At 50.8% G+C, this 22,779-nt stretch overlaps 10 protein-coding genes across 10 annotated transcripts; 4 read left to right on the forward strand and 6 right to left on the reverse strand.

Moving 5' to 3' along the window:
* Window positions 1-246: 246 nt before the first annotated feature.
* Window positions 247-913, reverse strand: N7532_010241 (uncharacterized protein; the record flags this gene model as incomplete). The annotated part of the gene is made up of 3 exons (XM_056622732.1): window positions 247-609; window positions 659-753; window positions 808-913. 3 exons carry the CDS (start codon window positions 911-913, stop codon window positions 247-249), a joined length of 564 nt encoding a protein of 187 aa, XP_056470148.1.
* A 1,993-nt stretch (window positions 914-2,906) lies between these two features.
* On the forward strand, window positions 2,907-3,659 carry N7532_010242 (PX domain-containing protein YPT35; the record flags this gene model as incomplete). The annotated part of the gene is made up of 4 exons (XM_056622733.1): window positions 2,907-3,230; window positions 3,285-3,405; window positions 3,472-3,529; window positions 3,587-3,659. The coding sequence occupies 4 exons, from the start codon at window positions 2,907-2,909 to the stop codon at window positions 3,657-3,659; spliced, it is 576 nt and encodes a 191-aa protein (XP_056470149.1).
* Window positions 3,660-4,121: 462 nt separating this feature from the next.
* Window positions 4,122-5,774, reverse strand: ergS (the record flags this gene model as incomplete). Its single annotated transcript, XM_056622734.1, has 1 exon — window positions 4,122-5,774. One exon carries the CDS (start codon window positions 5,772-5,774, stop codon window positions 4,122-4,124), a length of 1,653 nt encoding a protein of 550 aa, XP_056470150.1.
* Window positions 5,775-8,947: 3,173 nt separating this feature from the next.
* N7532_010244 (putative phosphatidylglycerol specific phospholipase C) lies at window positions 8,948-10,386 on the forward strand (the record flags this gene model as incomplete). Its single annotated transcript, XM_056622735.1, has 2 exons — window positions 8,948-9,526; window positions 9,580-10,386. 2 exons carry the CDS (start codon window positions 8,948-8,950, stop codon window positions 10,384-10,386), a joined length of 1,386 nt encoding a protein of 461 aa, XP_056470151.1.
* Window positions 10,387-10,560: 174 nt separating this feature from the next.
* Window positions 10,561-14,317, reverse strand: N7532_010245 (putative NRPS-like enzyme; the record flags this gene model as incomplete). The annotated part of the gene is made up of 2 exons (XM_056622736.1): window positions 10,561-14,052; window positions 14,099-14,317. The coding sequence occupies 2 exons, from the start codon at window positions 14,315-14,317 to the stop codon at window positions 10,561-10,563; spliced, it is 3,711 nt and encodes a 1,236-aa protein (XP_056470152.1).
* Window positions 14,318-15,006: 689 nt separating this feature from the next.
* N7532_010246 (uncharacterized protein) lies at window positions 15,007-16,029 on the reverse strand (the record flags this gene model as incomplete). The annotated part of the gene is made up of 2 exons (XM_056622737.1): window positions 15,007-15,643; window positions 15,695-16,029. The coding sequence occupies 2 exons, from the start codon at window positions 16,027-16,029 to the stop codon at window positions 15,007-15,009; spliced, it is 972 nt and encodes a 323-aa protein (XP_056470153.1).
* Window positions 16,030-16,370: 341 nt separating this feature from the next.
* N7532_010247 (uncharacterized protein) lies at window positions 16,371-17,436 on the forward strand (the record flags this gene model as incomplete). Its single annotated transcript, XM_056622738.1, has 3 exons — window positions 16,371-16,770; window positions 16,827-17,329; window positions 17,389-17,436. The coding sequence occupies 3 exons, from the start codon at window positions 16,371-16,373 to the stop codon at window positions 17,434-17,436; spliced, it is 951 nt and encodes a 316-aa protein (XP_056470154.1).
* A 336-nt stretch (window positions 17,437-17,772) lies between these two features.
* N7532_010248 (O-methyltransferase) lies at window positions 17,773-18,559 on the reverse strand (the record flags this gene model as incomplete). The annotated part of the gene is made up of 2 exons (XM_056622739.1): window positions 17,773-17,984; window positions 18,040-18,559. 2 exons carry the CDS (start codon window positions 18,557-18,559, stop codon window positions 17,773-17,775), a joined length of 732 nt encoding a protein of 243 aa, XP_056470155.1.
* An 824-nt stretch (window positions 18,560-19,383) lies between these two features.
* On the forward strand, window positions 19,384-19,833 carry N7532_010249 (tryptophan synthase beta subunit-like PLP-dependent enzyme; the record flags this gene model as incomplete). Its single annotated transcript, XM_056622740.1, has 2 exons — window positions 19,384-19,657; window positions 19,685-19,833. The coding sequence occupies 2 exons, from the start codon at window positions 19,384-19,386 to the stop codon at window positions 19,831-19,833; spliced, it is 423 nt and encodes a 140-aa protein (XP_056470156.1).
* A 58-nt stretch (window positions 19,834-19,891) lies between these two features.
* On the reverse strand, window positions 19,892-21,232 carry N7532_010250 (uncharacterized protein; the record flags this gene model as incomplete). Its single annotated transcript, XM_056622741.1, has 1 exon — window positions 19,892-21,232. One exon carries the CDS (start codon window positions 21,230-21,232, stop codon window positions 19,892-19,894), a length of 1,341 nt encoding a protein of 446 aa, XP_056470157.1.
* Between the last annotated feature and the right edge of the window lie 1,547 nt (window positions 21,233-22,779).

Here is a 22,779-nt window from a genome sequence, read left to right on the forward strand (position 1 = left end):
ACTCCCTTGTGAAGTCATAAACAATTGATCCATTCCGAAGATGCAAACCAGACGCCCATGCCGATGCAAAAAGAAATTCAGAAAGAAAAAAGTGAGACGACCGAGATCATCGAATAATAGATCGTGCCCAGACCAGGCAAATCGATAGATAAATCGAATTAAGCCACCGGCTAGATGTGAACGCCATTAAAACCAGAGAAGAGCATGGGCTGCATCTGATATCTCCGCTTTGCCTCAATGCTTAGCCTAAAGAAGAATAGCAAAGCCGGCGATAAAGCCACCGACCAGAATGCAGGTACCATAAACCTGACCCATCTCAAGAACAAAGGGTCGAATACCCGCGCCGGTCGCCTCCTTCGTGTGCAGAGCAGTGGAAGTAGCGGTGCTGGTCGCGGAGGCGGTTGTGGTGGTAGTTACGTTGACGCGCTTGGGGTCCTGGGCACCGCAGGGGTGGTCGGCTCGGCAGGCGGAGACACAGGAGCTGGTGGTGCACTTGTTGGCGCACTGGGTGGCGGCTTCGGTGCAGATGTAGTAGGACATTGTCTGGGAGTATTCGGAGGCATTAGGGGAGACGTTGTTGCTGCAGATACAGGAGTAGGAGAGTGTTTCCTGTGATTGTCAGTACCTTGATGTTTTTGAGGGGTGGTGGGATACTCACGGCAGAGCAGGTATTCTGGGTCGGGCTGCCCGTCGCGCCGGGCAGTTGCAGGCAGAGCAGGGGGCATGAGGCTTGCTGGGAACTGCACCAGCTCTCTGTTTTCTGTTAAATGTGGCTCAGGCATAGCCGGGTGTTTTGGGTGAACTTACCGCGGGTGCTGAGGGGGACGGAGTTGGGTTCGATGGTTTGGCCGCTCACGAGGGTGAGCATCGAGGTCAGGCCCAGCAGGGTCGGGGTGAGCATTCCGGAGAACATGGTGGTGATTGTTGTGGAAACAACAGGTGGGAATGGGAAGTGGTGGGTGTTGGAGGAAGAAAGTGAGGGCCGGCGAGGCAGCCGTGCAGCTAAATACAGCAAGTGTCAGCCGGCTTTCGGTGACACCCTCGTAAAAATAGCGTGGGCGGTGGAATGAAGGGTGGGGGGGGGAGGCAAAGAAAGTGCTGGAATTATGTCTTAGACCTTACTCGGTTGGATTCTTGGGTTTGTTCGAGAAGCCGGAATGAGAATGAGAGCGTTGGAGATGGAGCTAGTACACAACAGTGTGTCCTGGGTGGTACCAATCAATGTACAGCTAGTGCATTGACTGGATTGAGCTGTAGCGACAGACTGTAGAACAGGGCGAGGGGAATGAGAATAGGAAACAAGTGTAGGGGCAAAGAAAAAGGGAGAGGTTCGCCAGATCACGCGCTGTATAGAAGAGCGTACTAGTGCAGCACTAGTGGCCGATGGGGTGATACCACAGCCCTTGGGGCTCCACCTGCAGTGCACTGCGATCTGTTCACAGCTCCAATACAGTGCAGTCGGCAGACAGTACTGCATGCACTCGCAGCATTGCATTGCTCATACAGAAATAGGAGTTCGAAGCTAATGTGGAACCAGCCGAGTGACATGTCGATCTGGGGATAGCAGGCAGCGATGGACCCAAGATCACTCAACCCTGGAATCCGACCCTATTGAGATCAATTGCCCAATACCCACTCCCTTTGAATATACACCACATACAACTACCCTAGGGTAAGTGGCCTCCCTGCACATTCATCACCCGCCATTTGCACACCAACTGGTCTGCACTGCAACGAGGTGAACCGCGAGAGAAAAAGATAAGGGCGATGTCTCAGTTTAGCGGCAATGCCGACCAGCCACGCTTGGCGGCATTCGGTCTAGCGCGCTGCTTGGCTTGGACCCTCGCGAATCCCCGGTGCAGTCGGCGACGACAATCTCAGAGACAGGTGGCGGTGGGGTTCGCTAAGTCTGTATGGCGAGCCGGATGCAGTCTAGTTCTGGCGCGGGGAAGCGTATGGTATGGACTACGTGCGAGGAGCAGGCTGTCGACTTTTTGCGAGGTAAATGGCGGGTTCGAAATATGTGGTGCTCTTTGTTAGTCCCTGAATCATATGTTGACTGCTATTATTAGGTGGTGCATATTGCGTAGATAGCAAGTGGTTGAACACTGTCTATCGTGCCTCGGTCCGTACCCGAGATAATAATGTGGGGAACCCCACAGTACAACGCAGCAACTGGCAACCACGCCCGGCGAGAGAGTACAATGCTTCTACAACACTACACAGGACCAGAGTCAAGACAATCAAGACGGCAATTATATTGGCGCACGATCGCGATTATTAGACACTGGTGACAAAGCCAAGCCGAATCCTCCATTGCAGCGACAAAACAGACCAGTGAAGCCCGATCAACAAGCAATCATTTTGACAAAAAGACCCAGATCACTCATCATTGAAAATTGCTTAATATCTGAGAGGGAGAGGGTCTCACTAAACCTGTGTTTGAGTTGATGCAACGCAAGAAAGCAGACGATCGCCAACTTGCAGCGGCTTACGTAAGACCGCGCCACGCCATTTTCGACCAGCTCAGTCGATCGCTCTCCGTCCAAGCTCCTCTGCGCACTCCGATCTGGGAACCTCACTACCCTGCTTGGACTGGACCGTTCCAAGGTAAGTGTACTGACGCGCGTGCAACCTTGCGCCGATCCTCTTGCTATACGGTCCCCACTCTCCTTTCTGATGAACCAGAGCCGTTGTCACCCCCCGGCCTGGGCCGCCACTCCCCAAGCCACTATACTTGCCCGAAAGGGTATCTGGCCGCAGCTAGATATACCACATACACAGGTCTGCTGAGATAAAAATGATGCTAATGGCTGATTGAATAGCAAACCTCCCACCGTCGCTGACATTAATGGATGGAGCCAGGCACTGAGGAGGCCGCGCCGCGGCAGCCGCCGCACTCTTCCATGACGAACGACACTCCCACCGAACACGATACCCCCGCGCCAGAGTCTCAGGAGACAGAAAGCCAAGCTTCAAGCACGAAATCACGACCACTCTCAGGCGTCGTCCCGCCATGGTGGCAGCGTCACGAGCGGAGCGTCTCGCGCGCCTCGCAAAGCTCGCTCAAGAATAAAATCACGCTTGAAGACCATACGGCGGACCCGGACTCGGAGACGAGTCGTGGATTGTGGGCGCGGAGCGTCGCGATTGATGATCACTCTGTTGTGCAGGGGAAGACGGGGGTCGGCGCTTATGTCGTTTGGAATTGTGTTGTTCAGACTCTGGACGTGAGTTGTCCTCGTTGGTTTGCGGCGTCCTTGGCTAATGTGGTGTTCGTCTAGGGCGGCCCTATCGTCGTTAGAATGAGATACTCCGAGTTCGACGATCTGCGCCAGCGACTTGTTTCTTCGTTTCCACATGCGAGGAGTGCGCTTCCTGCGCTGCCCCCGAAAAGTGTTTTTTGTATGGCCTTCCTCAGAAAAGACCGGTCAATGTCTTCTATACTGAGCAGATTGCTAACTGCAACAGATAAATTCCGCCCCAAGTTCCTAGAGACTCGGCGCGTCGGATTGGAATATTTCCTCAAGTATCTCCCCCTCTCAACTCAACTATATCTTGCATTGACTAACGACAACGATTTCAGCTGCGTCCTCCTAAACCCCGAATTCTCAAGCTCGCCCATAGTCAAGGACTTTCTCTTCCGCCGCATGTCCTAGGAAATACCCATCAGATTGTATGAAAGATAAGTTCAAGTACTAAACTGCAGAATACATCGGAGTTCAGGCATTCGAGACAAATGACTCCGCATAGGACAAGATGTAGTCCATCTTCTAAAAATAATGAATTTTAAAGGAAAGGTCTATCATTTCGACTCTAGCTCGTAGATTGATCGATCCCAGGGTGAGCTCGAGCAAGTCTGAATGTTGCACTTGCAGAGCAAAACTGGTCTGGTGCCAACCGATACTGACAAAAGAAATTAGGTGTAGTGACCGTTAACAATCTTCCAAAAAGGCTAAAGCCAGCAAACCAAAAATGCCGGTTATGGTACAGTCGATCCTGCATATGGTACAGCAATGGGGGATTCCAGGTCCCTTCCCTGATGAAGAGTGAATTAAAGTAGAGATAGCAAAATCTCAACCTTTTGGCGAATCTGAAGTCTTGCTCTCACTCAATATCTCCTATTGGTCACCCGCCAACGAGGAAGAAGACGCCTTGTGTCTAACCTTCGCATCTCGTCCCTTCCTCGTCGAAACCCAATCCCTAAAATCCGCCCAAAAAATCTTCCGAAGACTAATATTCGCCATATGAATCATAGCAACAAAATGGCGCGGACTGGGTATACCGCCCGGAAAAACAAGGTAGAGTCCAGAGTCCTGTCCCTCGTCCGGCCGGAATTTATCATGATATGCCTTCTTCCCGTGGATCGGGAGTCGTTGGAAGGTATGTCCGTACATATCGCGCGTAAGATTCGTGAGCACAGTCCCAGACATTCCCGTAACGTCTTCCGCTGACAGTGCATGAACGGGCTCGAACCCGAACCCCAAATATGAGACGTTTGCACGATGGAGCAGCGCCATGCAGGATACGATGAGTAAATCGCTTATTCCCTTCGGTGAACCCGGAGACGCGATGCATGGATCAATATGGTATCCGCCGCATCCCAGTCTGCGCAGTGCAGCAAAGCCGTTTATCATTCCCGTTGCGGAGCGGGTGTATACGAATGTCATCAGCGAGGGGAGTGCGAAGGGGTCGTAGACGGTGATAAAGGCTTGGGGACCGTTGGAGTCATTTCGTTCAGCACGCCAGTCGTTGTAGAGAGATATGAGGTCTGATTGGAGTTGGGAGTCTGTGCCGTGGATGGAGGGGGCGTAGACGCCGAGTGTAATCCCGCCTTTCTGCGGGTGAAGGAGCTGGCGATTCTGTACAGCGATTCGTTTCCCGCTTGTTTCGTGGAGGACTTCGTTTGTTTGTGGATTTAGGACTCGTTCTGTGCCGAAGCGGATTGTTGTCCAATTGCGTGGTTGTGCGTGCGATGCCACGAATGATGCGCTTGCGCCCATAAATGCAAGCCCCCAGCGTCTTTTTTTGCGGTAGGCGCTGAATTCGTCGACAAGGGTTGGGATCATGGATTGTTCGCAGAGGGGGTCGCCGCCGACGATGGCGATACGATTTTGTACTTTGAATGACAATGCTGCGGTTTGTGTCTTGTTCACAAAGAAGCGGTAGCTGTGATCGAGGATGCCCATGTGTGCTACGCGGCCGTATTGCGCTGTTAGGCGCTGGATGGCTGTCATTGTGGAGAAATCGGTGAGCGAGAAGACGTTTCCTCGTTCAGGGATTGTGTGGTTCGTGCGGAGTGAGGCATTGCTGCGGTACGAGTGGCTCGCCACTGTCCGTGACGACGAGAGGGTTGTTTCTTGGGCATCTCGTTCGTCGAGGCTTGTGGGTGGTGTGGAGCTTTCGACGCCGGTCAGGGTCCGGCTGCTGCTTGTAATTGAGCTGGCGCAAGAGGGCGCTTTGAGGGAGGTGGTGAGGTTTTTGCGGAGGTGGTCGACGACGGAGGCGTTGGAGACGCCGAGTCGGTCGTCTAGTTTGGGTGTTGTGTAGAGTTGATCGACGAGAGCGTCGCCTAGCTCGTCGAGTAGGAGGCTCTTCTTGGGGTTTGGGCCGGAAATGTTGACTGGGTTGGGCTTTCGACCCTTTCTCCCTCGTCTTTTCTTCTCAGATATCACGGCCGTAACACTAATAGGTGTTTGCATGTTGATGTCAGTGGCCTCGGTGACCATGATGGGTGGTGCGATGCCAGTGGGCGTTGGCGCGTGAGAGGCCATGAGTGCTCGTATGGGATACTGGAGTCGTGATTACGGACTGTCAAGAAGACAGCAGATAAATGCCTCAAGGAAAGAGCAGGACCAAGTTCGGCAAGGGAGAGCAGACGGAAAAATAATTGAAAGACAGGGCGGTACGTTGGCGGGAGAGAAGCGAGGCCTTATGTCACGACAGCCATGACACCTCCAGCATCGAACCTTCCCGCGCCTCCTGTTCGGTACATTCCTAGCCAAGCAGGCCCATTCTAATTACGCATCTGCACCACCGCCGTTCTACTGCGCCCCGCTAGAAGCAGACTACCCTGTGGATCGGAAATGGCCGTCCAGGGAAAATAAACGAGGTCGCCAATCAGTATTTCCAGAGCACTCTCGACCACAGGCGCCGCAAGTGTGATCTATAGACCCAAGGTGGGCCCAGCATGGCCAGGGCGGCGAGCGGAACTGACATGATCGGTTAGGGCCGGTCTGACAATACGATGTAATGTACTATTTCAGAATATCCGAGAAAGGAACCAGCGCAAAATGAAACAATTCGCGACGTAAAAAGAAAGTAACATAGTGTCACTTGGGTAGAGCAGGAGGAAACGCTGGTGCCTGCCTTATACCGCAGGGCGACTGATCAAGATGACGCAGGGCTGCTTTAACCTTTCGAACAAGCCTCTGGAGGCTGCCCAGTTTGGTTAGTGCAGGGCGGAGACCCTGCGGATCGTCCGAGAGAACCACGGTTGCCGTTGCTGCCTGGTACGAGTGCGGAATCGGAATGCCCGATCACCTCTCGGCGCGACCCGCGGGCTCCGTGGTCATGCTTGTGATGGAGTTTATTTTAGACATCCCATCATATGGAATCAATGCCCGAGGGCGAAGTGGCTATGTTTGGACTGATCCCTAAGAACATCCGGGTATCCTCATTCGGGCTCGTATAGTGTCGTGCAGTGTGGCTGTGGTGGTGAGATTGCAGTTTCATGCATGCAAATACAGCAGCACCAGATGACCGAAAATATGAAAAGGAGAAGATATGCCAAGCGATCTAGATTCCGGGATTCAAGATTCCGTTGGCCGTATGGCGAGGTTTATTCTGTTGATGGAGGAAGAACACGATCCGAAATTCCGAAGGTGGATACAGCATCGCCCTGGAAGACGCCGCTGGAATACGCCAAGGTGCAGAGGGAAAATTGGATAGACGGAGTCTCTGCAGTAAGTGACTGGGTGCTCTACGCTAGGATTGAGAGGTTCCACTAGCAAGATTATGAGACGATCGGATACCAAGATAAACAAATTCCTAGTCCAATCGCTATTTGGATCAGTATATCAATCGAAATGGTTTATTCATTGAATCAGAGTACGCTCTATAGACGGGGAAAACCAAGGGACTGATTCAAGCCAGCGTCAGCCCTAAATCCAATCAGACCCACCGTGTTTCTTCTGGGTTAGTATTATCGCTGCCTATTCCACTGACTGGCGAATAAGAGAGAGCTATCGCCCGCGCAAATTTCCCTGAGAATAGACTAGACCAGTGGGCCTAGATACGGCGAAACGGCAAATCAGCGAAGCGTGGTGATACATCGCGACCTAGAAATGGCGTGGGATTGTCTGATCGGGGAACACAAGCCGGTATCCATAGCTACACTATGCTAGATAAGGTATATAGACAATAAGCTGATTTGAATGATGTGTGCATCCAAGGTTGCTGGTGCGACATTGCTTTTCCCGCGGCCAAATGCTTCTCTAATTTGAGTGGTGAGAGGTGATTTCTTGTGTAACGAGGAAAGCTTCGATTAGGGTGTGAAACCGGATACACGGGTATTGGAACCAATCGGGAGCTTGATAAAATCCGCCCGGAATTTGTGAGATGGGATGATATCTTGTGAAACATACTCATCGGAGGGTGTCGTAGCGCATTAGTGCCCAGAGTGGCATGTCCTAGTTTGTATATCTGAGCGAAGCCATCATCGGGGTGTGGTATGATGCAAAAGGGATTGTGTTCAGTAATCGGAAAAAAGAAAAAGAAAAAGAAAAAGAAAAAAGCTTAGACGTAGATGAATACTAAGTAAGGCGTCGCTAATTGTGATAGAAGCAATCGGCGACCTCCACTTCTTTTTGACCCCGGGGATCAAAGCCGGCCACATACATCTGTGGTTGTAGATCCTGGGAGAAGGTGCCACAGTAAGCTTACTCAATTTCTCGACTAGGGCAGTCCATGGAGCCAATGACATACTGCCGGTCAACTTTTGCATATTTGATACACAATTGACAGCTTTGCTCTCGTGCTCAAATGTGTTCGCTCGAGGCACACTTTTATTTTTGACAGGGAAGCACCTTTCCCTTGAACTCACAGTGCTACGAATGAAACCACTGACCTTGAATTAACGATTGAAAGGATGGATCAAACCATTGTGTATCTTGTTACCCTTGGGATGGTCATCTTTGGGCATGTCGTAGTGTTCACCTCTGACGTCTTGATAGTAAAAAATCCTTGAAGTCCAGATAATTCTTCGATACGCTGTAGAGCACTTCGAATGTGGATTCATTTAGTTTGTCTCTGCCTAGACTCCAGATACGGCGTATCCTTCGACCGGGGAAATGCCGACATGCGTTTGAATGTAACGCCGACCAAGCATTCCGCACGTGGCAGCGAAGCATGCGCCATGCGTCAGCTTTGATTGGTGAAGAGCGCTCGGACCAGCGCCGCGTAGTGGAGAAGCTAAGTGGTATCGCGTGCACGATTGGTGGATCGAACAAGAGCCTGCCCCACTCCTTGCCAGGTACGACGATGCTAAGCTCCGGCTAGCGAATCTTCGCACCTCCGTTATTAAAATGACATGCTGCAACCGACTGACTATCGGATTTGAGCAGGCGATCGGGCTTCGGCTCGAAAGAAGCTCCTCCACAGGGCGAAGCTAAAGCCAAGCTCCGCTCCAGTATCCGGTTTCGTGGGTCCGTCGTCTGCCCTCCATGGCCTATGAGATTGCTATACCCCTGCATGTGAATGACATATGTATCTCCCATTTGCCTACTGTCCGATAAAGATGATTTACCTCACTGGGAAAGTGGCTGTACCTGATAAGCAGAATTGGAATTGTCGATCGCCTGCCACAAAGCTATAAATTGTTCGCATGTCCACCTGGAAATGATTCTCGCATACCAACCTGTCAAGTTATCTTTCCTTCGGCGCCATCATGAAGGTCAACAATTTGCTTCCTCTCATCGGTCTGTCTGGCACCGCACTGAGCGCCGCTGTCGTTCGCGGAACCCAAGAGCCATGGGGATACAAGTCCGGCTCGAAGGAGTCCATTGCCAACTTGAAAGACAAGGTTGAAAACGTTGTCTGGATCCTGCTGGAGAACCGCGGTTTCGACAATATCTTAGGTGGTGTCCACAAGGAAGGTCTTGATAATGTCGTCAACAACGGCCCCTTCTGCAACCCCCAGTCTGTGAACGAAACCCACAGCAAGGAGTGGTGCAACGCCTACAAAGACTACGACTCGGTCATTCATGACCCGGATCACTCGGTGACCGGCAACAACTTTGAGTTCTATGGCACTTACAACCCGTCCAATGAGGCGATTGCCAGCGGCAAGCTCAAGCCTAACCTGAAGGGCTTCGTCCAGCGCCAGATGGACTCTTACCCGGCAATTTCAGCCAAGCGGGCGACCGAGGAGGTTATGGGTTACTACTCAGAGAGCGAGATCCCGACACTCGTGGAACTGGTCGACGAGTTTACTACCTTCAACTACTGGCACTCCTGCGTGCCTGGCGTAAGTGCCTCGCCCTCAGCCTAGCGAGCACGAACCAAAACTCACAAACACAGCCCACAAACCCCAACCGCCTTTGCGCCATCGCCGGCACCCCCGACGGCCACGGCGAGAACGACGACAGCTTCCTCAAATCCGGCGTCGACACCGCCTCCATCTTCGAAGTCGCCTCGGAGAAAGGTATCTCCTGGCGCAACTACGACGGCACGAACGGCGACTTCCTCCCCGACTCCCTCTTCTTCAACTGGACCGCCCAAAACGCAAAGGAAAACATCGTCCCCATGGAAAACTTCTACCAAGACGCTTACCTGGGCCTCCTCCCCAAACTATCCTACATCAATCCCTCCTGCTGCGGCCTGAATACCAACTCCATGCACCCCTCCGGCAACGTCTCCTTCGGCCAGGTCCTCGTGAAACAAGTTTACGACGCCCTCCGCGCCAGCCCGCAGTGGGAGAAGACTCTGCTACTTCTCACTTACGACGAGACAGGTGGTTTCTTCGACCACGTTGCACCCCCACTTGCTGTTCGTCCTGATAACAAGACGTACACTGAGACTGCTCCAGACGGTAGCACGTACACGCTCAAGTTTGATCGTCTGGGTGGTCGTATGCCTACTTGGTTGATTTCGCCGTATGCGCCGCAAGGATATGTTGAGAACTATGGCGTTGATCCTGTTACTGGGAAGGCTTCTTCGTACACTGCTACCTCTGTCTTGAAGACGCTGGGTTATTTGTGGGACCTTGAGGATCTTTCGCCGCGTGTTAGTCATTCACCGGCTTTTGACCATCTTATTGGAACTAAGGCTCGGGAGTCGGCGCCGAAGACTTTGACGAACCCTCATGTCTTCCCTGATGCGGTTTAAATTGTACATATTGTGATGATAATGACGAGTATGTGGGGATTTAGGGACAATTGTATTGTATTGATGTTTGATGTTTGGTACTTAGAAAGCATTCTTAATAGAACCTATAAACCAGTATAAATAAGTGTCGTGATAAACAATCAATATCCAACATTGTATCAGTCTAAATCTAGCTCATACATTCATTATGTCCCGAACAGTAAGAACCACCTCATCTAGCATCTTCTGCTTCTCCTGACTAGAATCCACTAAAACAACATCATCCTCATCAATCGGATCCTCCAACAACTCAAGCTGCGAATCCACCATAAACGACTTCATGTAATGTTGCTCAGCCGCCGACCGCTCATTCATACGCTCAGTCAACTGCGCCTTATCCCGAATATCAAGCATCAGGAAAGTCACAGTAACCGGGAAGTCGAAAAGCCGACTCAACCTCCGAAGCTCATCGCGGTAGACCGTACGCAATGCAGAGCAGGTCACCGAAACTGCCGGCACGGCTGAGCTTATTAGTCGGTCCATGACTGCACCACGGATATGAGCGAGCCAGTCCCAGCGGTCGGAGTCATCGAGTGGAATATTATTGGCCATTTTTTGTCGCGCGAGAGGAGAGTGGAGGCTATCGCCTTCGATCGCTGGGATATCCAGCTGGGAAGTCAGGGCTTGGGCGGCAGTCGATTTTCCACACCCGCATGGTCCGATGAGGAAGATGATTTCGCGGGCAGAGACTGGTACTCGTGGCTTTGTCCAGCACTGAGTGTCGAGATATTGAATGAATTGCGAGGTAAAAGCGGCATTCAGACCATGTGCATTGGCAAGAGCCGGGGATGCGGCTTGTGCATTCTTGGTGTCATAAAGAAGAGTGCGAGTCGGGCTATCGTTGTCATATTTAGACGCGAAGAATTCAAGAAGCTTGATGGGCGGATTGACCTCCGGATCTTGGTCGGATTCACGAAGTCTCCGAAGCCAGGCTCGCTTGGGAAGCTCTTCAAACTCAAGTCCAGCTTCGCGCAGAAGAGGTAAAAAATCCTGCGACCAGTGGTTGAGTGTTGGATTCGTCACATTCATGACATCTGCGGCGGTAGGAGCCAGGCTCAGATCAATGATACTTGAGGCCATGACATCGACTGGAGTCCAGGATAAAACATCGTCGAGTCGAGGTAGAGCCCTGATGGTTTTCGCGGTTTGGAGTATCATTGGAATGGCCTCCGTCGCGTTCCAGATACCGTGGGTTTGATCCGCGACGATCTGTCCGGCGCGCAAGACCCTCGCTGTCATTCCGGTCGAGCGAGCGGCACGATTCACGATGTTCTCTGTAACCAGCTTGGATTGAGCATATCCCATGTTCTGGGCATGACTCGGGGAATCAGGAAGGGATTCGCGCACCCAGTTTCCTGGAGTCCGTGCCACAGTGCTGACGGAGGAGCAGAATGAAAAGGAAGCTGGATGAGGAGATTCTGCACTCAGGCACAGATTGAGGAGGTTGCGAGTAGCAGCGATGCAACCTTGCTCAAAGCTCTCCAATGCCCAGTTGAAGTTGACGGACCAAGCACAGTGGATGACGGAAGTGACGGTTTGTTTGATCTTGGAGAAGGCGTTTTCGTCAAGACCGAGACTCGCAGAGTCAGAGAGGTCTGCAGGAAGAGCGACAATTTTTCGCTCAGAAACGGATGACAGGGTCAAAAACAGATTGCGCTCTCGCAAGCTTTGAATAACACGCTTGCGGGCGGCGGTTGAAGACTTCGCTCGTACGAGGCAGTAGACTTTGCGCACTTTCTCCGATTTCACGAGCTGGGAGACGATATGGGCACCCAACGATCCAGTGGCCCCAGTCAAAACGATATGCTTACCATTGTCCTCACGTGGAACGGGGACGTGTGTCTTGAAAGTACTGCTGTATTTGTCGATGAGAATTTGCATTCTCTCCTCAGCGGGGATCTGCTCCTTAGGCTCGCTTCCTGAGCGCAAACGAGTGATTTCATCCGCCATAGCCCGAAGCGAGGGGTTTTCGAAGGCAAAGTTCTGTGATAGCCTCTGACCGCCAATGTCAAGTGTCCGGACAATAGAAGTCCGCAGACGAATTGATTGCAGACTGTCAATTCCCAGAGTGAAGACATCCGTTGTCGAACCCAGAGATGCAGGGTCCAGGGAAGGTGCAATCTCAAGCAGAGCCTCACGAAGGAATTGAAGAAGCTCTTCACCTTCAAGCTTTTGATCACCATTGACATCAGAGGTATCGTAAATATCGTTGATCCTCTGTTCAAATTCCTTGTAGAAAGCAGCTCGAATAACAGTACCCTTGTCAGTCTTCTGGTAACCAACATCCTTGGGAAGAACAAAGATCATATCCCGCGAGACATAGGCATAAGCCGGAGACTCAGCATTACACTTCTCGATATCCGGGAAAACAGCATCCATTAGCTCGTCGTCAGTCTGGAAGTGAGACCTGTCCGACGGAATTATGAAAAGACCAATGCGCGGCTTCCCACTACCAAAAGCGATCGCTTCCGCGATATTGGGATTCTTGCGAGCAACACCCTCGACAGCCAATGGGTTCGCCTTCTCCCCATTTTCCAGGACCAGGGTATCGTCGAGCCGGGCGTAGTATTGCCAAGCATTGGGCGTGGTGGGGTGCTTCTTGAAAAGGTCTTTGGTCGCATAGGAGTTGTCGGGACGATTGCTTGCCACCTTGGACGGCCAGCCCTCTGTAACGCAAAGTTCGTAGATTCCCGGCATTCCGGGCTGTTCTTCCCAGCGCAGGAATGGCAACAGCGAAGGACCGGGTCGAACATAATCCCAGTCCAGATCTGAACGGTCGCGGAAGGAGGTCATCAATTGGCCTGTCTCCGTTGTTCCATAATGAGAAACGAGGCGCACGCCGTTTTGGACAAGGGTGTCTCCAATTGGTTTGGGGCAGGCGGAGCCACCGAACATGACAAGTTCTAGACGTGCCATTCGTTTAAGACCGTCCTCGGTCTCCGAAAGTAGCTTCAGCGCGTAGGGGACGGCGTACAAAATCTCGATCTCCGGGTGCTCGTTCAGTGTGGAGAGAAGGGCAGTCGCAGTAAGCGGCAAGCTGGCGTTGTACATGTAAATGAGCTTCTGAGAATGCATCGCACGAAATAAGCAACTGATGCCGTGGGCGTGAAAAAGTGGCAAAGTGATGAAGCCCTTTAGTCCGAAGTTGTTGGCGTAGTTCTTCAATGCTCCGGAATGGGTCTGGTAGATAGGCTTGGGTGGACCCGTTGAGCCGCTGGAGTGGATGACCCAAGTAATGTGCTTGTTCTCGGTAGGGCCGTGCAGATCCGCGACGGGCAAGCGGGCTGAAGAGACGGATGTAGAATTCACATCCATTGTCACCACGACTGGGAGGTGTGTGGTAGTTGTCCGTCTGGCGACATTATCCCCCATTGTTTGGAAGCTCGGGTAGGTGATGAGGAAGCTGGCCTTGGTGGCCTCGACCAGACTGACGTACGCATCCTCGGCGATGCGAGTTGATAGAAGGAGGACGGTGTGACCCAACCGTGACACAGCTAGCAAGGTGATGAGGTATTCGAAGTCGGAAGGTCCCAGCAATCCGACTACTTGGACAGGGTGATTTGAGGATAGTCGTTGAGGGATGGTTTTCGCATAGTGCACAGCTGCGGATTCAACGAGGAGATCCAACTACTCTCGTCAGTCTCCAGCTTCCCAAATGACAGATGCTGCTTACCTGGTATGGGGTATAATAGACATAGTCAGTTCCTGACGACGGATAGGCAACGATAGGATCATGCGCCGTCTCTCCCGAAGCTCGCGTTCGAAGAAGATCGTTGACCGTATAGATAGCCTGCTTGAAGGTGGCATCAACGCCAACCGGAGGAGTTGACGACTGCACATTCGCGTTATGCAGTGCAGAAGCTGCCGGTGAAGCGATGACGGAAGCTGCCATGTTAAAAACGGTATGGACAGCGCTTGGTAGGACGGAGTACTGGATGTCGACTGCCTTTTAGATCACGCTTGAAACAGCCCAGATACATTCGTCAAATCTATTCCTCCGGTTTTCCGGCTCGGGATAATTTTGCATGCATCAGATATTCTACAGGACCTATTGTAACTCCTGACCAGACCTCGCTCCATCTTTGCGGGGATTTTCTTGGTGCCTGCCCCGAGCTCCGATCCGGTTGTAATGACGATCACCTTTTCCGCCACTCCGATGGATGCCGCCCCACGCTGAATGACGGATCTGTAGGTTAGCGGGGTAGACTTGGTCGACCTAAGAGAGTGGGAAAGAGCATGCGGCGCTGTGGCCAGTCCAATGGGAGTTGGTTGAGCGACGTCGCGGAGAATGGCGGAATCGCGTGGGCTTTTCCGACGAGGTATGGACAGCGGCGAAACCATCACCGGCGGATTCGCCGTTGCTTTTCCGTCAGTTTCCGCCAGCTCTCTCTTTATCGACTTCGGGCATGCCAGTGCGATCAGGCTAACGCAACTGATAGTGGTGTAATTTCTTACAGTAAAGGAAGGAAGATAAAGGTTGAACTTCGAAGGCTGAATTAAGATACTGTGACATGGCAGGTTGATTTTATTTCATTGAATTCTATGTTGTAACCGATTCGTAATGATGTAAAAAAGAAATTCTTAAGCAGTAAACTTCTGCTTGTTCGCAGGACCAGCATCAACAGCAGCCTTGCGCACAGCCTCATCACCAACTTCTTCAAAGATATCCACACCCCAAATAGCAGGGAAGTTGAATCGCTTGTGGCGCTCAAGACCATTCAGCTTCGCATAAGCATCTTCAGGCAGGGAGCGCACCTGCAGGTTGGCAGCAATGCGCGAAGGTGTAACGCTCTTAGAGAGCACAACGGTGCCGCGCTGTACACCCCAGCTAGCAAGCAATGGACCCGGGTCCAGCGAGAGATCCTTCGAGACCTCGGCAACAAGAGGATCGTCAACGGTGCGAGGCTCGCCGATCTGATTGTTTCCGAGCGGAGAGTAGGCCTCTACAATAATTCCCTTGCTCTGGCAGAATTTTAGAAGCTCGGCTTGCTGGAGGTACGGGTGTGCTTCGATTTGGTTGGTGGCCGGAACTACGGAGACTTGGCTGAGCAGTTCTTCCAGTCGGCGGATGTTGAAGTTGGAGACGCCGATCGCCTTGACTTTACCAGTTTCCAGAAGCTCCTCCATGGCCTTGTATGTTGTGACATAGTCGTTCTTTTCCAGTTCGAAGACTCCGTCGTCGTTCAAGGGGAACCACTTGTCGCCGCCCTTGAAGGCACTGGGAGGGATCAGTAAGAGATCTAATAGTCCGTCGAGAAAGAAAACCTACACAGGCCAGTGCATAAGATAAAGATCAAGATAATCGATACCAAGATCTTTCAGTGTCTTGTTGAGTGCGGGCTCAACATCCTCGGCCTTGTGCTTTGTGTTCCACAGTTTTCCGGTGATGAAGATCTCCTCACGAGGCACGCCGGCCTTCTTGATTCCCGCACCGACCTCGGTTTCATTGCGGTAGATTGCAGCGCAATCAATGTGACGATATCCTTGCTTCAGAGCGACCTCGACGGCATTTTCAACCTCGAGCGGCTTTGCCTGCCAGGTACCGAAGCCGACGGCGGGGACTTTGGCGCCGGTGTTGAGGGTGAAGTGAGTCTGAATTGCCATTTTGAGGAAACTTAAGATAAGATGAAGCAGCGACAACTAATGAAGAGACAACACACTTTTCTATCAATATTTATCGCGTTCCAGAGGCCGTTTTTCAATCTGGTGGGTTTCCTCCCTCACGTCGGAAAAGTAGCAGTATTGGTGGGTCTGAAATTAGCCGCGGATTCTAATCCAACAAAGAGACCCTGGGAACTTCAGGAACAAGAAATCCGACATAGATACGACAAGCTATCCGTTTGTCAGCACCCCGCAAAAAAGCGGGGTTATCGGCTGCATGTCGCGATGGCCACAAGTTTCCAATCTTTGCGACCGCATCAGGAGCATATTCAATTCTCGAGACAATGACCTCGATTCCATCATTTGACGAGCTTCCTCTGCGCAAAGATGGCCCCCCTGGCAATGCGTGGGGTCTCTTTGGGGAAGGCGATCAATGTGGCATGTTGAACCGGCTCACTCCGAGTGTCGTCAGCGATGCCTCGAAAGAAATCAAAGAGGGTGTCCGTATTGCGACGGATTTGCCCTTGGACTTCATGGACAAGCCATGTTTCGGCAGGGAGCCATTCCGACAAACAATTAAAAACAAAGCTCCTCGATCAGTCAATGATGATACACTTGTGTTGAACACACAGAGTAGTACGCAATGGGATGGCTTCAGACACTATGGCTACCAAGGGAGCAAGCAGTGGTTCAACAATCATTCTCTAGAAGATTTGTTGACTACAAATGTAAATGGTATTCATGGTGAGTGATATTAAATCGCTGGAGTATGCAAGCTGGCCTAATATGTTGTGACACAGCATGGGTCGAACAAGGAGGAGTCGTAGGCCGTGGAGTATTACTAGACTACGCAGCTTGGGCGGAAGCCAAAAATATTCCTGTCGAGCACTTCACGCCACATTCGATTCCAGTCTCAACACTCAAGGAAATCGCAGAATCACAGGGCACGGAGTTCAAACAAGGCGATATCCTTTTCATTAGATCTGGATGGGTTCGGGCTTTTTCCAAACTGTCCTCCGAAGAAGCGACCGCATTGGCAAATATTACCGTCCTGCCTGCTGTGGGAATAGAGTCTTCTGAGACGACACTCCGCTGGCTGTGGGAGACTGGATTCGCCGCTGTTGCCGGTGATCAGCCAGCCTTCGAGGCATGGCCGTGCCAAAATACAATGTATATGCTGCACGAGTGGCTCTTGGCGGGGTGGGGGATGCCAATCGGAGAGATTTTCGATCTCGAGAAGTTGAGTGAGGAATGCAGGAAGCGTGGGAGGTGGTCCTTTTTCTTTAGCAGTATGCCACTGAGGGTAAGACTCACAAAGGTCCCGCTTTGTTGTTTGAACTGTTACTCACTATTTCTGATCAGGTTCCTGGCGGTGTTGCCAGCCCACCAAATGGTGTGGCTATCTTCTAGCTACATTTTAGGCTCATCGGAACCTTCCGAAGCTTCCATCGGATATTGAGGATTAATCTAATGCGAATGAATAAAAACAAGGTGGCAAAGTGGACAATCAGTTCGTTCTCCAAAATGCCAAGACCATCTCTCCTAAGCGGCCCCCCAAAGTTCATGCCGAAAGCGATCACCAAAGTTGTATGGGCGTTGCCAATGTGGCACTTCCTGAGAGAAGTGCACGTAACCACGCAATCTTTCCATGGGCTAATGAATTTCGATGATGAGAATTTCATGACATCGGGGGTGTAGACTTCGGTGCTTATTGCAAAATGCCGATGGCGTAATAATATTCGCTTTCTATTTCTGCTCTGGTCTATATACACTCATTTCAAATCCATTGGTGAAAGGTAGAGTCATATTCTGGAACGCATTTTCTGGAGCTTGCAGGAAAGCCAGCAAGTCAGCGTAGCCCTTTGCCCCAGAAATTGTGTTATCAGTGAGCACAACGGCACCTGGCCTCATACGAGGTAAGACAGTCTTCAATGTTGGGAGAGAAAGTGCCGACCAAACTGTGGTTGATATTAATACAGGGCAATTAGAAAAATATTGCTACGTGTGACTTACTATCCAGTAGTAACAGATCAACCTCTGGCAGATCCGTTTTCAGAGTCTCAAGCAGATCACCCTCTCTCAGGTCAATCTCTTGCTCGACTTCTGGACCACACTGCGCCCAATATTTTCTTGCGATCACGGCTTTTTCCTTCTCCTTTTCGGTCGCAATCACAACGCCCGATTTACCAGTGGCGGCTTTTGTTCTGGCGATAGCGAGGGCTAGGTAGATGGTACTGACACCGAAGCTGGTACCTGCTTCGACGACGTTGGTCGCACCCTTGGCGTTGATCAATTGATATGTGAATTGGCATTTGTCTTCATCCAAGGCGATGAACTTGTCCAGCATGAGACGATCAAAGTCATCCTTGGGCTCTTTCGCTGACTTTTTATCTTCAAGGTCACGAAGTACATCCGAAGAGAAGACTTTCTTTCCAGTTTTCGAAATGGTGGCTTCCTGCTCCAATGAGATCTGGTGTAGCTGCGAGAGCAGCTTCAAGATATGCGGTGCCGCTATAACGGGGGACGATGACATATTTATAGCTCGGAAGACCCTGAAGGCTTTCCACAGAGTGATTTTGTGCCTGAGAAATAGCTTGTTTGGCTTTCGGAGTGCGTCGGGAATGACCTTGCAGATATTCGCGGGAGTTGTGGTAAGGACGGATCGCCCGATCTCTTGATTATTATATACTCTGCGTATGTTCGGTCTTGGCATTTTGGAGAAGCGGGTCTGATACTGGAGAAACGGCCTGCCTGCAGAACAAGCACATCACTTGGGATAACAGATTATTAGGCGACGAAATCTGCAATCACTGCGGATTCTCTGACTTTTTATTCTGCTTTTGACTGTCAGAAAATATAAAACACAATGTCGACCCGCCATCCAACGTGAAATATCCTCGAAGCAATTGGAAACATACGCTGTGTCGAGCTACAGCATGTCGCGCCCCAAAGTTGCGCCCGCGTGTTCGTCAAACTAGAGGGCTTGAACCCAACTGGATCTTACAAAGACCACATGGCAATATCAATGATCGAAGAAGCCGAGCGACGGGGCGATCTAGAGCCGGGCATGATCGTTGTCGAAGCTACTGGAGGCAGTATCGGCTCCTCTCTTGCTCTTGTCTGCGCCATAACAGAATAAACTTCACCGTGATATCCTCCAATACGTTTGCGGAGGAAAAGCTGGAGACAATGGCTGCTTTTGGAACGACCGTGGATCTCGTCCATAATCTAATAGGGAAAGTCACACCCGAGCTGATTCCCTCTATGCGCGAACGGGCCAAGGAGACTAGCAGAAAGGACGGGTGCTATTATACAGAGCAGTTTAGCCACAAAGATGTACTGGCTGGCTATTAGGGCATGGGCCGTGAGCTAGTCGAGCAGATCCCCGAGGATATTGATGTCGTCTGCGGTGCTATTTGTGGTGCAGGGATGACCATGAGAATGTCCAAGATTCTGAAAGAAAGCCATCGGCAATGCAAAGTGATCGCTTTGGAGCCTGCCTCTTTGCCAATGCTTACGAATGGACACGGCGGCTCACACTATTTGGAAGGTATTGGTATCGGGTTCCTTCCGATTGTTTTAGACAAGACCCTCTACGATGATGCCCTTGCTATTGATGAGGCTGAGGCTCGTGCTATGGCCCATTGATTGGCGAAAGAAGAGGGCAATTTGGCAGGTACCTCTACCGGCTTGAATGTGACAGCTGCCATCAAGCTGGCAGAGCAGCTTGGTCCTGGGAAGTTTTTGGCCAGTGTCGCGTGTGACACTGGTCTGAAATATGTTCGAGGCTATCTTTTCACGAAGTAGATGTATCCGACTAGAAACAAAGAATTCCTGTATCTACATTTCAGTATATACACAAACATTATATATCAATGGAAACACATTCACTGAAGAGAGCTCCCGAGTATTTGCAGATCCCGTGGAATAACAAGGTGGAGATCGGCTGACTGTTGTAGGCATTAAATTTGGGCGTGCCCCCATCATCGTCGACAGGCTGCGTTGCGCCCAAAACGTCACGGTAAATTTCCTTTTGCCTGTTGATGGCCTTGGCAACACCCAGGGTTTGGTATAGAGGAAAAGCGCCCTCTTCTGTTGATTGCAAATTCGCAAGACCCTGTAACCAATTTTGAATCTCGAGACCCAGAGAATGGCTTCGACATCGGAGAAGAGCAGTCAACAAGAGACCCGAGAATCCGATGGTATAGTTGTTCATTGTAAGTGACTTTTGCATATCGGTTCCTTTGACAATTCGAAGTAGTAGAAGTGTCCATTCTTCCTCTTCGGTGAATTCGTGTGCAGAAGGGGGTGATTCATTCATTCGTAGAGCTTCCAGCAGTCCCGTACACTGCATGATCCGTCCCACCACGTAGTATGCATAGTTCAGCGCTGCTTCGTGCGACTGAAAGTGGATTGAGTTTTCTTGGAGATTCATTTCGGAACCTTCCAAGTGACCGTGATTCTCTATTGGCAGGTCAGAGGGAGGGAGCTCTGAAACCCATATGTCCAGTTCGCTGCTTTGCATAGCAAGTTTCGAAATGGTTTGCGTGTAATCTTCAACTTCTCCCAAATGCTCTTGGTGTTCTGAAACTTCTGTATTCGTGGGCTCCCAATGTTTCAGCACCCTTTGAAAATTCAGACGGTGTGACTCGCACATGATACCCAAGACAGTTACCCTTCGCCTGTGGGGGGAGGCAGAGCCGTCTTGGAGTAACTCTGGCAAAAGAGCAGACGGGAGATGCTGCAGCACCTGCAACGAGCAAAAGTAGGCGCGGCCCCACCAAACCACGATTCTGATTTGCAGCCATGCTGCTAGCAGAGCCTCCAAGGTCGGATCTTTCAAGCTGACGTTGAGGTTCAAAAGCAAGCTGGACATCCCTTGGTCATGGCAATTGAAACCGTGAAAGTTCCCCATCGAGGACTCGATGTATGCGAAGATCGTCAAGACTGTCAAGATCACTATGGGGGTGTTCTGACACTCGTATTCACTTAAGGCAGTGAACTTGCGAATCGCTTGGGAGTAGTAAAGCTGGCTCCTAGTCTGATGAACAAGAGCTGGACTAAAGTAGCCCATGTAGCGGTTCGTCGTGTCTTTGATGTCTGGATGGAGGCGGCTGAAGTTGCACGAAGACAAAGCTAGGGTGGCATCCCTGAGCATTGAGTCTTCGCTGCAATGCCTAGAAAGGGCCTGGAACATGGGGTGCATAGCTGGAAGACAAAAATCTTGCCATATCGTAGTATAGAATACATCTCGTTCGGTGTGTTGAAGAGATTTAATAATATCAAGACTTCCCACAGACGGCCTGTCTGCCAGGGACTGTTCTGTCGGGGACTGTTCGGCAGCCGTTTTCGACTCAACATATTGTCCCAGAGAATGGATATTCTCAAACTTCCGAAGGGGCTTTGATCGTTTCTTCGAAACCTTCGCGTCCACGAAGCAGAACCTGAACTCTGGTCGGTAGACTTCGCAAGTCTTGCCTAATCTAGCACACGTCCGGCAAGTTGGCTTTCTTTCGTCGCACTAAGAGAAATGAGTAAGACTATTTCTCGCGCCTTCTTCCATTATCTAATGAATAAACCAACCTTGGTCCTTCTCTCGCGGCAATTTTTGCATCCATAGCGCGACCGGACGATGTTGGTTTTCTTCAGCCTTGGGGGAGCAGGCCCGTACATTTTGGCTTAGTCGATACTAACCATCTCCGCGTCAAATGATCGAGCGGTCGTGAGAGAGATGATGATGGCACGTGAGAACTTGAATCTTTCTAGCCGATGAAGCCGAGGGCGAATGAATGTCTGAGTATGAGTCAACCAAGATCGTCAGGATTCCCGCCCATAAAGCCTGCGCCGGTCCGTTTCCAGCCGACTGAACCGGGATTCAATTAATAAGACATCGCCGGAGGTATTTATCGCCTTCGGGCTCGCGATCAAGGGACAAAGTCAGGTGAGAACACGCTTGGGAATGCAGCGGAGGATGCTGGATCCACTGCGGCGAGAGTCACCTGATCTACTCCGGAACAAAGTTTGGCGCTCGAGTGAAGTCAGAAGTATAGTATAAGCCACTGGATCAATTTTAACATATGAACATCCATTTTTTTCCATAAGTTACTGTCCGAGTAGCGTGGTACCACTGTCGGTTATTGGTCTTGTACTATCACTGACAACATTTTACCCAAATGCCACTCAAGAAGTGTGGTGGTAACTCCAGAAATATATTCGCAGACATAACCATAATGATGCACTACGGGAACACTACACTAGTAGTGTCGTTTTTGAAGGCCTCTACGACGGAAGCTATGAGGGTTTGCGTGGACAGCCAGAGCTCAGTTAACTTTTTTCTTTCGTGTTGATACCCTGTTTTCCAGATGGTTGATCAAACACTGACAGACGAAAGGTTACTAGAACTACGAAAAAGTTTCATATTTATAACACTTGATGCAGCTTCATCCACCGTACAAGATTAGGAGTGGCGATATTACCAGCTACGTAAGTGATTATTCACATGGCTCTTCAATTGAACGTTCAGAAGACGGTTTAGGCGACTGTTTTGATGACATTTATGTAGGGGGAGTCAGATTGAGGTACTGATCTCTATACTTCAGACATCAAGCCCTACTGAGATTGAAAAGTAAGTTTTGGCCGGTATAACTTCCGTCCGTCTAGCCATTACTATAATGCACAAATTGAAATGTCATTCTGTAGATTCCATGGAACTTAGATAGCGTGTGATTTTGATTTCAATTTAATGCAATGCCG

The sequence above is a fragment of the Penicillium argentinense genome, assembly GCF_028826775.1.
Source record: "Penicillium argentinense strain IBT 30761 chromosome Unknown utg000010l_segment0_segment0, whole genome shotgun sequence".
Lineage (NCBI taxonomy): Eukaryota > Fungi > Ascomycota > Eurotiomycetes > Eurotiales > Aspergillaceae > Penicillium > Penicillium argentinense.